General features: G+C 50.0%; 1 protein-coding gene and 1 non-coding gene across 3 annotated transcripts; one reads left to right on the top strand and one right to left on the bottom strand.

Annotated features, from left to right (window-relative positions):
* Positions 1-189: 189 nt before the first annotated feature.
* PRRT1B (proline rich transmembrane protein 1B) lies at positions 190-13,128 on the bottom strand. Of its 2 annotated transcripts, none has more exons than XM_060250939.1 (4): positions 12,983-13,128; positions 8,940-9,374; positions 6,778-6,921; positions 190-3,497 (listed from the first exon to the last, which is right to left on the bottom strand). In XM_060250939.1, the coding sequence occupies exons 2-4, from the start codon at positions 9,321-9,323 to the stop codon at positions 3,351-3,353; spliced, it is 675 nt and encodes a 224-aa protein (XP_060106922.1). In that variant the 5' UTR covers positions 9,324-9,374; positions 12,983-13,128; the 3' UTR covers positions 190-3,350. The 2 variants fall into 2 exon arrangements, with proteins under 2 accessions (XP_060106922.1, XP_060106923.1); XM_060250940.1 differs by having other exon boundaries at positions 8,940-9,340; positions 12,983-13,085.
* TRNAT-UGU (transfer RNA threonine (anticodon UGU)) lies at positions 12,095-12,166 on the top strand. The gene has a single exon. It is a non-coding gene; the product is annotated as a tRNA-Thr (tRNA).
* Positions 13,129-15,870: the final 2,742 nt, after the last annotated feature.

The raw sequence follows: 15,870 nt of genomic DNA, 5'->3' as shown, positions 1-15,870 counted from the left end.
GGGGCTTGAGTTCTGCCCCATAGGTTGGCAGTCCTGACCCAAATCAGACCCACATACACACACGCACACACGTCTAAGAATCAAGTGTGGGCAAGAGACTCCCAGCAGACATCTGCACAGCCAGAACTTCTATGGCTTAAGGCAAATTCCAAGCCTACTTGTAGGAACACGAGAGAACTGGAGTCAAAACAATGTGAAATACACTTTATTATTTCTGACATCTAATGTGGGACAAAGCCCCTCTCCTTCTAGATTTCTCCCCGCCAACCTTTGTCCATCAGACTTCCCCCTGAGCAGCCAAGCATCGCCACCTTCTGACCGACGGAACTCCTAGAGGTGCAGCCTGCAGAATCGCAGCATCTAAACCCCAGAGCATGTAGGAATTGCTGGCTGTGAAGGGTCGGGGCGAGTCAGACCCCTTTGTGTTCCTGCCCCGGCTATGGCAGCAGCGCGTGGAGAAGGGCTGTTCTGCTGCAGAGCCCTGGAAGTGCAGCATCTTACAGACCCCGGCGAATGGCCAGCGTGTGCAGCAACCAGCATCAACCATCCCTCACTGCCGGCCAGACGTCTGCAAGGTACCTGCAACTACTGGAGAACTCGCTTCTGCTACCGTCTTTGTAAGAAGGAACTCCTGCCCTCTGCTGGCCACACTTTGAAATTCAGCCAGTTTAGTTCTTTGGAACTGACTTGAATTTTGATGTCCTGAGGCCGCGGTGGGTGGTCTTTAACAAAAATTGCTATCGGTGCTGAAAACGTAACCTAAATCTCTGCTTTGTGTCTAGCTTTTCTGGCAGGACTCCTCTGGGAAGGAGAAGAGAGCTGACAACCTTTAAAAAAAAAAAAACAGACGGAACCCCCCCGCCCAGCAACAACATTTAACAACCTGCAGCTTGAAATACAGAGGAAGGCAGCTGGAAGCATTTGTCCCCCCTGCTAGGAAAAGTTTTAGCTGCCGATTTCGGCACATCAGGCTGTTGTGAATGGCATGTGAGCCCGCTAGGCTCTCTTTCAGGTCAGTTGGCAACTCTAAAGACAAAAAGAAAGCCAGGTGGCTGCTTTCTGTCCCCAAGTTTTCTGCCCAGGGGCCAGTTGTTCCGGCTGCTGCATCTCTCTGTCTCTGGAAAGGCAACTGGGTTTGCTAGTTATATCCTGTTGGCTGTCAACTGCAGACTTGAGATGTGTTCTTGTTGTTAATGATGAAACGATGCAGGCATGGGTCATTCTGTAGAAAAAGAAGTACCGGAGCTCATAAGCACACCTCCTTTGCATAGGCCACACACTCCTGACATCACCAGAGGGTGGGCTAAATTATATCAGCTCAGCATCTACGCTGAAACGTTTCTTGAATTATAATGGTTATAATGAAACCTTCCTCCCATCCAATGCTCCCTCTAAACTGAGGAGTCTTGTGAGCAAAAATACTACTTTGGGAGCTACTGGCATTAAAGTGGTGAGCTACTGCATACATCAGCCTGTTCTAGGACAATTTTTCTGAGCGATGACAGAAATGTGTGCGTCAGCGGCTAAAAAACTGAGCTAGCTCTCACTAACTCAGCTTAGAGGGAACACTGCTCCCCTTATACTTTTTAAATTCCTTTCTCCCAGGTAGCCACAGTGGCATGATGAAGATTTCCAGCTGTCTGCTTTATGTTTGGTTATTTTCCCATTTTTTAATGGGGGAAATATTAGAAACTTTGTCAAATCTTAGAGCTCAGCAAAATTCTCTCGGGGGGGTTGAACAATGGAGCTCAGGGAAGGGGGGGGGGAGGTTTTGAGAGAAAGAGCACAATAAAATTTAGAGGTTCCGGAGCTCTGCTCCTGTCAGCTCCTGCCCAAAATGAGGCCTGGATGCAGGCACCAACAGGATAGGGTAGCCAGGTCCCCCTTTCCCCCAGCCACCGGCACGGGATCAGAGGGGGAGGGTTGCCACATCCAAGTTGGGAAACTCCTGGAGATTTAGGGATGGATCGAACTCGGGTCATGAGCAGAGCTTTGGACTGCAGTGCTGCAGCTTTTACCACTCTGCGCCATGTTTGGCCCCTTTAATCAATGCCAATGGCACACTGTCCTCTTCTGCCTGGTTCCTATCTGCTGATCTGTGTTCTCTGGAGATCAGCTGGTTTACTGAGTGATCTCCAGGCCCCACCTGGAGGTTGGCAGCCTTACTTCTGGCAGAGGGATGTGCAGCTCTGAGCCCCTTTTTTTTCCAGCTCAGGCTGCTGCCATCAGAGATTCAGTGTCAGAGAACACAAGGGGGGGGGGGTGGCTCAGTGGAAGCTCCTCTGTTTTGCATGCAGAAAGCCCCATGTTCAATCCCTGGTATCTCCAGTCAAGAAGACCAAGCAGCAGGTGACGTGCGAAACCTCAACTTGAGACCCCAGAGAGCTGCTGCCAATCTGAGTAGACAACAGTGTTCCCTCTAAGCTGAGTTAGCATGAGCTAGCTCACAGATTTTTAGCCTCCAGCTCACACCTTTTTGTCTTAGTTCAGGAAGGATGACCCCAGAGCACACTAATCCATGCAGCAGTACACAGTGTTAATGCCAGCAGCTCACAAAGTAGAATTTTTGCTCACAAGACTCACAGGGAATACTGACATCAATGAATTAGTGGTCTGGTTCGATATAAGGCAGTTCCCTGAATGCGCACATGTGTTCGAGGCACCTTTAGACCTAGATTTGAGCACAACTGTCCAGTGTCCCAGCCCTTCATTCCATTCCCCTTCCTTGATACATTTGTCATTTGCATCGACTCTTTGCATCATAATCGACTTGAGAGCCAGTTTGGTGTAGTGGTTAAGTGCGCAGACTCTTATCTGAGAGAACCGGGTTTGATTCCCCCATTCCTCCACTTGCACCTGCTGGAATGGCTTTGGGTCAGCCATAGCTCTCACAGAGCTGTCCTTGAAAGGGCAGCTGCTATAAGAGCTCTCTCAGCCCCACCTATTTCATAGGGTGTCTGTTGTGAGGGGAGGGAGATAAAGGAGATTGTGAGCCGCTCTGAGACTCTGAGATTCAGGGTATAGGGCAGGATATCAATCCAATATCATCATCATCATCATCTTCTTTGGTGCCTTTCCCTCCCCTTCTTAAAAACTGCCTCCTTCTGCTAGTAGAATTGGCACTCCGGCCTCCTGTGCTCGAGGGAAAAGCTGAGGAGAAGCCAGTTCTGGAATTCGCTCCCAGTTCCGCATGGCAGCCTTTGCGGGGGCAGAGAACCAGCGGCCTGCTTTGCCTCATGGCCTCAAACGGCTGCACGAGTTCTTCCTGTGTGCGCCTCGACCCAATGTGCATTCGCAGAGGAATGAGGTGTCCTAGAGCGACCGACCGGGACAGATCTGGCCATCCGGGATCACAGATAGAGAGCCACCACGACGTAAATCACCCAGCTGACGGAGATAAAGACGCCAAAAAGCAGGCTGAAGAGGACCAAGGCTCGAGCTTTCCGGGAGGCTGCCCCGGCTTGGACGAGGTCTCCTCTGTTCAGAGCGGAGCGTGTCTACGGGAGGAGAGAAGATGTTAACACAAGACAGGGTTGCATGCTCGAATGGATGTAAAGCTTTCGTTGACTGGTGACGGTGCCCGTTTGAGTCGGGGAAACGGAATTATGATCGCTTCATTGAAATCGCCGGCATTGCTTCACTTACAGGCAATGCTACTTTGGTGGTGGCTTGCCACTATTTTTGATCTTCGAGCAGGATTGTCTGTACTTGTCTCCTCACATTTTGCCTTGGAACACATCACTCTCCAGGCAAACATCTCTATGGTGCAGGCTGTCAAGCTTCCCCTCAAAAAATTCTCCTTAATTATTGTGAATTTATATGTACCACGCTCTCTAGGTAAGCTGACTCTTTTGCAATATTGGGTCACGCTCATGGAGGAATTAGAGAGGAAATTTCCAACCATAGAAATCATTCTAGTGGGCAACTTTAATGCTAGGGTAGGGAAGGACAGTAGCATATTTTTTAAAGCTCTTGATTTTAATCAAGACGACACCCTTCCACCCATTTTCTCCTATCCAAGATACTCCAAGGATAGCCTTCTAAATTCAGCAGGCATCTGTCTTGCCAAATTCTGTATGCAGTACAACAGAATTTGGTTAAATGGTTTGATTGGCTGCCCAAATTCAGGAGACTTCACCATTGTCTCCCCGAGGGGCTGCAGCGTAATTGATTACATTTTAATCTCTCCTTTATTGAAACCGTATGTCAAAGATTTTCCATTGGGGGATTTTATTATTAGTGACCATTTCCCCCTCATATTGACTCTTCAAATTGGTCCTCACATTTATCCCTCCTGTAACTTGTCCTTGCAACCTTATAAGACTGACTTATTACCCAGAATTCCATGGAACGATCACACAGTTTGGAAAACCCAGCAGCCCTTCAGATCTGGTCCCGCTGTAGACTACAGCTCCTCTTTAATATGTGCATCTGTCCCTAATGTGTCTGTATCGACTTACCATTCTTTAACATCTTACATCTCTGAATCACTGAGTGTCAGTTCAGGGTGCCCAAGCAGAGGTGCAACTATTCTAGTAAACTCTACACACTGATGGTTCGACAGAGAATTAAATTCCTTTATACCAGGGGTGGCCAAACTGTGGCTCAGGAACTAGTGCCACATGTGGCTCTTGAAGCCCCCAGCATCTCGTTGGCCATCTTGGAGAAGGCGTTTGTCTCTTTAAATCACTTTTCCATGCCATGGCATGGAGAATACATTTAAGATGAAAGTTGCTTTCTTTCCACCTCTCCTTCCCTCCTCCATCTATTTTCCTCCTTCCCTCCAACATCTGACGTTCCTGTCTGGCGGCTTTCAAACATCTAACATTTATTCTATGTGGCTCTTACTTTAAGGAAGTTTCACCACCCCTGTTTAATACCTGGCCGTCCTCCTCTCCTCCTTTTTAATTCTCGTGGCCATCCTGTGAGGTCAGTTAGGCTGAGAGTGTGATTGGGCCAAGGTCACCCGTGAGCTTCCATGTCACAAGTAGGGATTCAGTCCCGGGTCTCCCAGATACGAGTCTGACACTCTTAACCAGCGCACCACCCTGGCTGTCAACTGGCTGGCTACGACAGCAGGAATGAAGGGTCAGAGAACCGTTCTAGAAAGGAGAGGCAGCTAGGGTTGCCAAGTCCAATTTAAGAAATATCTGGGGACTTTGGGGGTGGAGCTAGGAGTCTTTGGGGGTGGAGCCAGGAGACATTGGGGGAGGAGCCGAGAGCAAGGGTGTGACAAGCATAATTGAACTTCAAGAGAGTTCTGGCCATCACATTTAAAGGGACTGCACAAATTTTTAAATGCCTTCCTTCCATAGGAAATAATGAAGGATAGGGGCACCTTCTTTTGGGGCTCATAGAATTGGACCCCCTGGTCCAATCTTTTTGAAACTTGGGAGGTATTTTGGGGAGAGGCACTAGATGCTATACTGAAAATTTGGTGCCTCTAGCTCAAAAAACAGCCCTCCCAGAGCCCCCGATACCCACGGATCAATTCCCCATCATTCCCTATGGGAATCGTTCATAGAGGTGCATGATGGCTCTGGGGGCGGGGCTTCCCCCGCCGGCCAGCTGGCTGGGGGAGGGGGGAAGCCTGTAAAACCGGGGGATCCCCCTCTGAGACCTGGGGATTGGGAAGCCTAAGCTACTGAGAGAAACGTCCTGCTTTCCTTCCCTCCAGTCTAGCACAAAAGCAAAACTCCATTTTGGTAATGTCCCGTCGTATTGAAACACAGCCCATCAGTTAAAATGCATCTCCTTGAGTTCTATGGAAGGCGACACTGGGTTGATGTTGGGAGGGGGGGGGGAGGACGTGAATGATTGGGTGGAATTTTTTTAGGGCACATTGAACTCCCACTTTATTGCAGTGCAGACGAATGTGGGGGGAAAGAGAATTCTAGAAGCCTTTTAAGGTGGAGGCTGAGCGAATATCATTTAGTCCACTTTCCGGTGATGAAATGACCCCTGACAAGAGTCCAAACTCTTTCTCACAAGCTGTGCCCGAGGCTGCCAACTCTGGGTTGGGAGATTCCTAACAATTTGACGGTGGAGGAATAATGGCAGGGCTTTGGGAGGAGGCAGTGCTCAGCAGGAATGAGATGCCATAGAGCCCACCTTCAATCAATCAACCAGTCAGGGGTCGTTTTGTAGCAAAAATATGTGGTGGAGATCATTAGCATAACTCATTAGCATATGCCACCCACCCAGCCAAAAGCAACCCGACGCCAGAAAGGAGAACCCCAGGCAAGTGAGGCCTGTTTGGACTGGCTAGAGATCCATCCAGCCCAAGCAGGCCTCACTCGCCTGGGGCTCTCCTTGGCCACCCCCCCAGTCAAAAGGCCAGCAAGCCACCCACTGCCCAAAATCACATAAGTAGTGGAGAAGGGATGACATCGGCTTCTCCAGGAGTTAATGAGGGCTGCTGGGGGCAAGCAAAGCCCCTGGTGGCTGGCTGGCTGCCCGCTCTCCTAATCCAGGGATTGTTATGCAGCTGCACCTACTACTCAATGGACAAGGGAGGTGGGGAGGAAGAGGGGGAACCCTCAGAAAGGTTCAGGAGCTGTGCTCCTGTGAGCTCCTGCTGAATTCGAGGCCTGCAACCATTCAATAATTCATTATGGTAATGGATCAGCAGAACAAGAGTCCACCCTCCAAAGCAGCCATTTTCCCCATGGGGACTGAGCTCTGTAGTCTGGAGATTGGGGAGGGGGTGTCTTAAGGCCCCTCCTGGAGGTTGGCAACCCTATTAGTGCCACAGACATGCAAACACACATTCCTTACCTCTTGAGAATACACAAGGGCAACCACACCGGTCAGCAGGCAGCAGAAGAGCGTCACCATCACGGATTCCACAAAGTAATCTTTGGGCGGCGGCCTCCTGGGGTTGGGATCTCTTGGGATCTCGCTGAGAAGGGAGCTGTTGTACTGCAGGGCAAAGAACAAAGGACTCCGGGTACAATGAAACCCAACCACCCCGTCTTCATGATGTCCTTTGCCATAGAGCCTCATGCGGCCCCCATCGCCCCATCAGCCAGATTGGAGAAGGCATTTGTCTCTTTAAATCACTTTGCCAAGCCAAGCCTGCCAGTGGCTTGGAGAATGCATTTAAAGTTACAGTTGTTTTCTTTCTATCTCCTCCCTCCCCATCTTCCTTCCTTCCTCCTCTCAAATATCTGACGTTCCTGTCAGGGGGTGTGGCCTAATATGGAAATGAGACCCTGCTTGGTTTTTTTCTACAAAAGAGTCCTGTGTGAAACAATGGTGATGTCAGGGGTGTGTGGCCTTATATGGAAATGGGTTCCTGCTGAGCTTTTTCCTACCAAAAAAGCCCTGAATAAAAATGCATTTGACTACACTTCTCTGAAGCCAGTTTGTCCACAGGAAAATATTCCAGTTTGGAAACAGTTGTTTGATTGGAGGCCCTGACCTGGCTGTACAATTGCCAGGCCCATGTTGGAAAACACCTGGAGTCTTCGGGAGTGGATCCGGGAGAGGGTTGGGTTTGAGAAGGAGAGGGAGAGGGGCCTCAGCATGGCCCAATGCCGCAGAGTCCACCCTTCCGAGCAGCCATTTTCTCCAGGGGAGCTGATCTCGGCCAGATAAGTTGTAAAAGCGGGAGATCTCCAGGCCCCACCTGGAGGCTGGCAACCCTACCTGGATGGCTTAGAGTAGCCCAGTCTTGTCAAAAGCCAAGCAGGGCCAGCCCTTGTTAGTACTTGGGAGGGAGACCCTCCCCACCCCCCAAGAAAGTCCGGGGTTGCTACAAACCAACTCTGAACGTTTCCTCCCTTGAAACCCCCGCAGCCCTTCCCACCACCCCCTTTATCTTCATAATTGCCTTCCACTGTGCTGCAGAATGGTTGGAGCGTTGGTCTCCATTATGAATTGTTAAGTGTTATTTGAAGCTTGTGGAAGCCTTGTGTGAAACAGGGCCTATAGCGCATCCCTGTTGCCTCCTTTTGCCTTGCTGCTTTCATCCTCTCCACTGGCTAAAAGAGGACTTGGAGCGTTGGACTCTGTTCTACTCTACGGCTCATTATACCCTCCACCTCCCGGGTTTTGAAACTGAAAGAATGAACTATCGGCTATGAGTATTTGAATTGTATATGGGAGTGGTCTGTACTTGCACCTTATTGATGCTCTTTATATATGTGTTTTGACTACAAGTAATTTTTCATTATATAAATCATTTAAATTATTGAGGTTTCTTTTGACGCGGATGCCTTTGGCTGTATACCTGTGCTTCATTTCACGTTACTCTTTTTGGGTTGCAACAATCCCCAGGTGGGGGCAGGGGATCCCCCAGTTTGGAGGCCCTCCCCCCGCTTCAGGGTCATCAGAAAACGGGGGGGGGGGAGGGGAATGTCTGCTGGGCACTCCATTATTCCCTATGGAGGACAATTCCCATAGGGCATAATGGAGAATTGATCTGCGAGAATCTGGGGCTTGGGGGGGGGCTGTTTTTTTTGGATTAGAGACACCAAATTTTCAGCATATCATTCAGGGCCTCTCCCCAAAATATCCTCCAAGTTCCAAAAGGATTAGACCAGAGGGTACAATTCTATGAGTCCCCCAAGACGGTGCCCCTATCCTTCATTATTTCCAAAAGGCGTGTGGTCCTTTGAAATGTGGTGGCCAGAACTCCCTTTGGAGTTCAATTATGCTTGTCACAACCTTGCTCCTGCCTCCACCCCCAATGTCTCCTGGCTCCACCCCCAAAGTCTCCTGGCGCCACCCTCAAAGTCTCCTGACTTCACCCTCAAAGTCTCCTGGCTCCCACCCCAAAGTCCTCAGATATTTCTTGAATTGGACTTGGCAACCCTAGTTGACCCCCACCCAGAGAAGTCTGAGGCGTCGTCTGCGCCCTGCAGCATTTAAGCAGGTGGTCATAAACAAGGAACGGGGCAGCTAGCCAATCAGGCCCAGTGCGTGCGATTACGTACAATGGTGAAGGGGTAGGGTCCAGATCCAGACAAGAAGTGCAGCTGGGAGTTCAGGGCTGTCGGCTGGAAGAAGATGGGCCCCTGATCGGAGACGTTGCCCTGGAAGGCTGGGTAGATCAGGTGAACTGTCTTCGGGTCTGGAGGAGAGTAGGGCGGAGGCTCGTCCACAAAGCCAGGGTTGGTAATGCCCGTGAGAAGCGTGGGATGGCTCTCCTGTTGCAGGTTGGATTTGTGCTGAGCAAGTGGACCTGTGAGCCCAGCAGAGGCAGCAGGGCTCTCTGTAGAGGACTGCGGCTCCCCTTCTCTGTCCCTTCCTCTCTCTCCATGATTAGGATCAACACCTCTGGTGGGCGCTTGTTCTCCTTCCATGGTGGCTTCGTTCATGACCTGTCCTTTTTCCTCTGGGGGACAGAGAGTTTCTATGAGTCACTGGCCCTGTAAGAAAGCAACATCCAGTGGGGTTGACAGGTGTGAAGCACATGGAAGCAAAACAAGAAGTGTCACCTGAAATCCTGGAAGGGGACAGACATCAGGGCCTTTTTATTGGTGGTACCCAACAGAAGAGGTGCAAACCCCAAAGAGGTCTGCCTGGCCTCATAAGCTCTGTCTTTTCGTTATCCAAGAGCCATCAAGTCAGAACTGACTTATGGTGACCCCAGTGAAGGGGCTTTCAAGGTGTGTGATTAAGCTGAGGTGGTTTGCCATTGTACTCCTCTGCAGGAGGGGCTGTGGCTTAGTGGTAGAACCTCTGCTTGGCATGTGAAAAGATCTGGCAGAAGGTGATTTTGAAAGACCTCTGCTTGAGACCCTGGAAAGCTGCTGCCGGTCTGACTTTGATGGACAAAGGTCTGATTCTGTATAAGGCAGCTTCATGTGGTCCTGTGAGTTGTCTTCTCCTTTCTGCATCAATTCTGCTTCGCTTCCAAGATTGGGTTATACAAGGGGTGGCCAAACTTGCTTAACATAAGAACCACATAGAATAAATGTCAGTTGTTTGAGAGCTGGAAGGAAGGAAGGAAGGAAGGAAGGAAGGAAGGAAGGAAGGAAGGAAGGAAAGAAGGAAGGAAAGAAGGAAGGAAAGAAGGAAGGAAAGAAGGGAGGGAGGGAGGAAGATTAAGGGAGGGATGAGGAGGAAGAAAGAAAGCAACTTTAAATGCATTCTCCAAGCTGCTGGCTGGCTGGCTTGTCTTGGAAAAGTGATTTAAAGAGACAAATACCTTCTCACAAATGCTTTGAGAGCCACACAATGTGTGTGAAAGAGACACATATGGCTCCCAAGCCACAGTTAGGCCACGCCTGGGTTATACCATGCCACCTTGCCGCCTTTCTGTGTTTCAGACTTCAGATAAAAATGATCCTGTTTTCTCAGCCCAGACTGCTGAGAGGGAGAGGAATGAAAGGGGGGGGGGGGGGTTTGCAAAATTTCAGGGGCCTCAGAAGGGCAGAGGGACTTTTGTTGCGGGAGCTGTTGTGTGGGTGGGGGTCTCACAGCAGCCCTGTCCTCAAATCTTTCTCCAGTTTCTGCTGATCTCCTTTCATTGCAGATTTCTTTATTATCGCTGCTGCTATTTTTTTTAAATTTAAAACTCCTGGGTTTTATTATTTTGGTTAAGAAATAGATTTGTTGTTCAAGAATGCGGGAAAACGGAATTGGGTTGTGCTTAATAAATGAAGATTTCCTCTGCCAAATGAGCTACTCATTCCCTAATGGAAAGACTTTTCGCGGAGGAATCAATGGGAAACCTCTGTCTAGATCGTAACTTGATAGCCGAGCACAAAAAGGGTTTAAGCGGCATGTCTCTTTTGTTGGAGTTCTTTGTTCTTTCCTGTAAATTTTGGGAAGTACGTATATCATGCCTGAGCGCAGCTGCGTGCCAAATGAATAGAATGCGTAGCCCTGCTAATGTTCCTAAGCATTTCTAATTCATCGCTGCTTGTCTTCGGAACAACCCGGGGCCATTTTTGTGCTGTTTCTACAGCATTTTGGGTGGCACAGATGTTGCCTCGAGGACTTGATGGTTGGCGAGACACCATATCATTCTTATAAAGAAAATTATTCTCATTATTTTGCAGACCGGGAGTTGAAATATCCAAGGCTGCCTAAGGAATTCACACATGAAATCTGCAGCTCCAAAACTCTCCGCTCCTGGCTGTCATTGGTCAGCCCGCTAGAATGCAGAGGCTCTTTCTGGGGAATGAAGGGCCCAGTGACACTTTTCACAGCCATTGTGAACAAACATTCTGTATAAATCAATGGTGCGGTCTCATTTGGAGTACGGTGTGCAGTTCTGGTCGCCGCACCTCAAAAAGGATATTATAGCATTAGAGAAGGTGCAGAGAAGGGCAACTAGAATGATTAAAGGGCTGGAGCACTTTCCCTATGAAGAAAGGTTGAAACGCTTGGGACTCTTTAGCTTGGAGAAACATCGACTGCGGGGTGACATGAGAGAGGTTTACAAGATAATGCATGGAATGGAGAAAGTAGAGAAAGAAGTACTTTTCTCCCTTTCTCACAATACAAGAACTCGTGGGCATTCGATGAAATTGCTGAGCAGACAGGTTAAAAGGGATAAAAGGAAGTACTTCTTCACCCAAAGGGTGATTAACATGTGGAATTCACTGCCACAGGAGGTGGTGGCGGCCACAAGTATAGCCACCTTCAAGAGGGGTTTAGATAAAAATATGGAGCACAGGTCCATCAGTGGCTATTAGCCACAGTGTATGTGTGTATATAACATTTTTTGCCACTGTGTGACACAGAGGGTTGGACTTGATGGGCCGTTGGCCTGATCCAACATGGCTTCTCTTATGTTCTTATTGTAAGTGCAAGAGCCAGTTTGGTGTAGTGGTTAAGTGTGCAGACTCTTATCTGGGAGAACCGGGTTTGATTCCCCACTCCTCCACTTGCACCTGCTGGAACGGCCTTGGGTCAGCCATAGCTCTGGCAGAGGTTGTCCTTGAAAGGGCAGCTGCTGTGAGAGCCCTCTCAGCCCCACCCACCTCACAGGGTGTCTGCTGTGGGGGGGGGGAAAGGTAAAGGAGATTTTGAGCTGCTCTGAGACTGAAATTCGGAGTGGAGGGCAGGATATAAATCCAATATCATCATCTTCTACGGAAGATGTGTTTAAATGTACATTAAACGTACATTAGGGGGAGGGGTGGTGGCTCAGTGGTAGAGCATCTGCTTTGTAAGCAGAAGGTCCCAGGTTCAGTCCCCGGCATCTCCAACTAAAAAGGGTCCAGGCATGAAAAACCTCAGCTTGAGACCTCGGAGAGCCGCTGCCAGTCTGAGTAGACAAGACTGACTTTGATGGACCGAGGGTCTGATTCAGTAGAAGGCAGCTTCATATGTCCATGTGTTCAAACCAAAAAGGCTACCTATGCAAAGTGAGTCATCAGCTGGTTCACCACCTTCCCCTAAAGACTAACAGAAGCTCACAACTGGGGTATGAAAACTGTATGCCTCCGCAATTGTCTCTCCCCAGCTTTTGGGACTCAGAGGTAGAGTGCCTCGTAACACGGAAGGTCTACTTTGTTCTCAGGTCTGCTGTCTCTCATTTCGGCGCAGACGAGAGACATCACGGCTCCCTGGTCCTCGAGCATTGCAAGCCCCCAAATTGTCAAGAGGGGCACGGTTCTGCTCACACTGCCCATCGGAGCAAACACAGCTGTGCCCAGGGTTAATCTGCGTCTGCAGGCCTCCTGGGTCAGCAAATGCCCACCATGTAAGGTTTAGAGCAGGGGTGGCCAAACTGTGGCTCTTGAAGCCCCCACTGCCCTGTTGGCTGGTTTGGAGAAGACATTTGTCTCTTTAAATCACTTCTCCAAGCCAAGCCAGCCGGCAGCTTGGAGAAGGCAAAGTTAAAGTTGCTTTCTTTCTACCTTTCCTCCATCCTTCCTCCACCCATATATTTCCTCCTTCTGCCCATCTGTTTTCCTTCCTTCCTTCCAGCTCTCAAACATCTGACATTTATTCTACGTGGCTCTTACGTTAAGCAAGTTTGCCCACCCCTGGTTTAGAGCTTGAAGAGCCTTGACATTACCTGGGAGCGTCCGCCAGCGTTCCTTTTCCTCTTCAGCGACCTTTGCTCCAGGCCGGGGAAGGTGCGCTTGGCTGTCCCTGGCCTTCCATGTCGACAGATGTTGCCCAAATTGAGGAAATCGCCCTCCTCTCTGCGAGTCCCCAGAGAGCAACCTGTTCCATCTGCTGGGCTTCGGTTTCCTGGCTTTATTAATAATTGACGGGCGTGTTTGCAGATGGCGATGCGTAGAAGGCTGGCGGGAGCCGCTCAGAGTGCCATGAAGTTCCCGGCAAGGCCAGGCTGTACCAGTACCTGCCTGCCCTGCAGGGGAGGGGTGGGGGTGGACGGGGGCGAAGCCCAGCTATGCTGGGATCAAGCCTTATCTCGCCTGCCAGAGGGAACGTAAACCTTCCCTGCTCCGTGCATGGGGAGGCACGTATGCAGAGGAGGGGCGCCCTTTGATCTGTCAATAATTACATCTGAAGTCTCCCTCCTGTGCAAGTCGGGTCAGGGGAGGGGGGAGCTTTTCAGGATCATTAAGAAGTATTGCTGTTGTCTGCTCAGTGTCCCAGGGGAAAGGAGGGAATCAGGACGACAGCCTCAAGGAGAAGGTTTTAGCTGGATGCTCCTCCATACTGTGTGTGTGGGGGGGAAACCACATAAAAATCTAGTACAGGGGTATCAAATATGCAGTTCCAGGGGCCAAATCAGGCCCCCGGAGGGCTCCAATCAGGCCCCCAAGTGACTGGCTGTCATCCACTTCCTTCTCCCTATATCTTACTTCCTTCTGCATCACAGCTTGCTTTGCAAGGCTTGCTCAATCACACAGGAGCTACAGAGAGAAACCTCTAATCTCTCCATTGGTTGAGGCTCCTCCCTCGGGGAGGGAGGGGGAAGGAATAGCTTGCTTTGCTAGGCTCTCTCAATTGCACAGCAGAGCTACTGAGCCAAGCCTCTCTTCTATTGGCTGAGGCTCCTCCCCCTCCTGGTCCCCTGGGGAAGGAAGGAAAGAGCCAGCGCTGTCTTTGTCCAGTTCCATGGATCCAACGGGAGAAATATAAAGGAAGCATCTTTAAGACCAATGAGTGCTAACGTTTTAAGCATGTTTTAAGTTTTTAAAAATATATATCTTTGTGTTTGTGTTCTCTACAAAATTTATATCTCTGCTACCTAATCTTAAATAGGTACACACATGGCATGGCCAATAAGATCTCATTTATGTCAGATCTGTCCCTCATAACAAATGAGTTGAACACCCCTTATCTAGTATGTTATGGGCAAAGATTCTAGGTTAATTTTCTCCCTCACGTGCTAGCTTTCTACATGCGGGGAGTTGCGTGGAGGAGCATTCGCTTATGCAAGCTGCCTTCGTCTTCCTACCTTTGTAAGAGGCAAATGGGCCTTCTCATAGTCACCATAATCAAGCTAGACTTGTGGCCAGACTGGCCTGGAATCCTGGAAAATATTGATCAGATGAATGCTGATGGGCCTGCTCAACAATCTTTTTTTTTGGGGGGGGGGAGCTGGAGTTCAATGATGGTGCGCCCCCAGGCCTCCATGACCAAAACTGCCACTCCTCCCTTCCCTCCACATACCCCATTTGCCTCTGGGCTGGAAATTGGGAAGGGGCAAAAAAGGGGCTGTATGGATTTTGGTCTATATGTCACTGGCTGCTAACCCCTATTTTAAAAGGCTGCCATCCATTTATCGACGGGGCGGATTGTCCCTATTTTGGGAGCTCTGTCCATAAGATGTAGCCGCAGCAGAGCCACCCTAGGGTCGTGGTTAGAGTGTCTGACTAGGAGTTGGGAGTCCCAGGTTCCGATCCCTGCTGGGCCATGGCAGTTTGCTGGGAGACTAGGGTGTTTGGAGACTCTGGGTGGGGAGATTTGGGGGCAGGCCTGTAGCCACAGGGCGGCATGCGGGGCCACTGCCTCCTGACTTCCAGGCAGGTCCCCCTCAACTCCCAGGGGGCCCTCCAGGCCACAGTCTGCTTTTTTCTCTTTTTCTTCTTGCCATGGCTGAGCTGGCGAAGCAGCAGCCGCAGCCAGATCTGGGAGAGCTGAGCAGGGCACAGTGCACGGCAGCCGTAAAAGCAGCAGGCGGAGAGGAAGAAGAAGATGATATTGGATTTATATCCCGCCCTCCACTCCAAAGAGTCTCAGAGCGGCTCACAATCTCCTTTACCTTCCTCCCCCACAAGACACCCTGTGAGGTAAATGAAGATATTGGATTTATATCCCGCCCTCCACTCCGAAGAGTCTCAGAGCGGCTCACAATATCCTTTACCTTCCTCCCCCACAACAGACACCCTGTGAGGTAAATGAAGATATTGGATTTATATCCCGCCCTCCACTCCGAAGAGTCTCAGAGCGGCTTGCAATCTCCTTTACCTTCCTCCCCCACAACAGACACCCTGTGAGGTAGATGAAGATATTGGATTTATATCCCGCCCTCCACTCCGAAGAGTCTCAGAGCGGCTCACAATCTCCTTTCCCTTCCTCCCCCACAACAGACACCCTGTGAGGTAAATGAAGATATTGGATTTATATCCCGCCCTCCACTTCGGAGAGTCTCAGAGCGGCTCACAATCTCCTTTCCCTTCCTCCCCCACAACAGACACCCTGTGAGGTAAATGAAGATATTGGATTTATATCCCGCCCTCCACTCCGAAGAGTCTCAGAGCGGCTCACAATCTCCTTTACCTTCCTCCCCCACAACAGACACCCTGTGAGGTAGATGAAGATATTGGATTTATATCCCGCCCTCCACTCCGAAGAGTCTCAGAGCGGCTCACAATCTCCTTCACCTTCCTCCCCCACAACAGACACCCTGTGAGGTGGGTGGGGCTGAGAGGGCTCTCACAGCAGCTGCCCTTTCAAGGACAACCTCTGCCAGAGCTATGGCTG

The sequence above is a fragment of the Heteronotia binoei genome, chromosome 12, assembly GCF_032191835.1.
Source record: "Heteronotia binoei isolate CCM8104 ecotype False Entrance Well chromosome 12, APGP_CSIRO_Hbin_v1, whole genome shotgun sequence".
In the NCBI taxonomy this organism is placed as follows: domain Eukaryota; kingdom Metazoa; phylum Chordata; class Lepidosauria; order Squamata; family Gekkonidae; genus Heteronotia; species Heteronotia binoei.
This window is presented reverse-complemented; position numbering and strand designations above follow the sequence as displayed.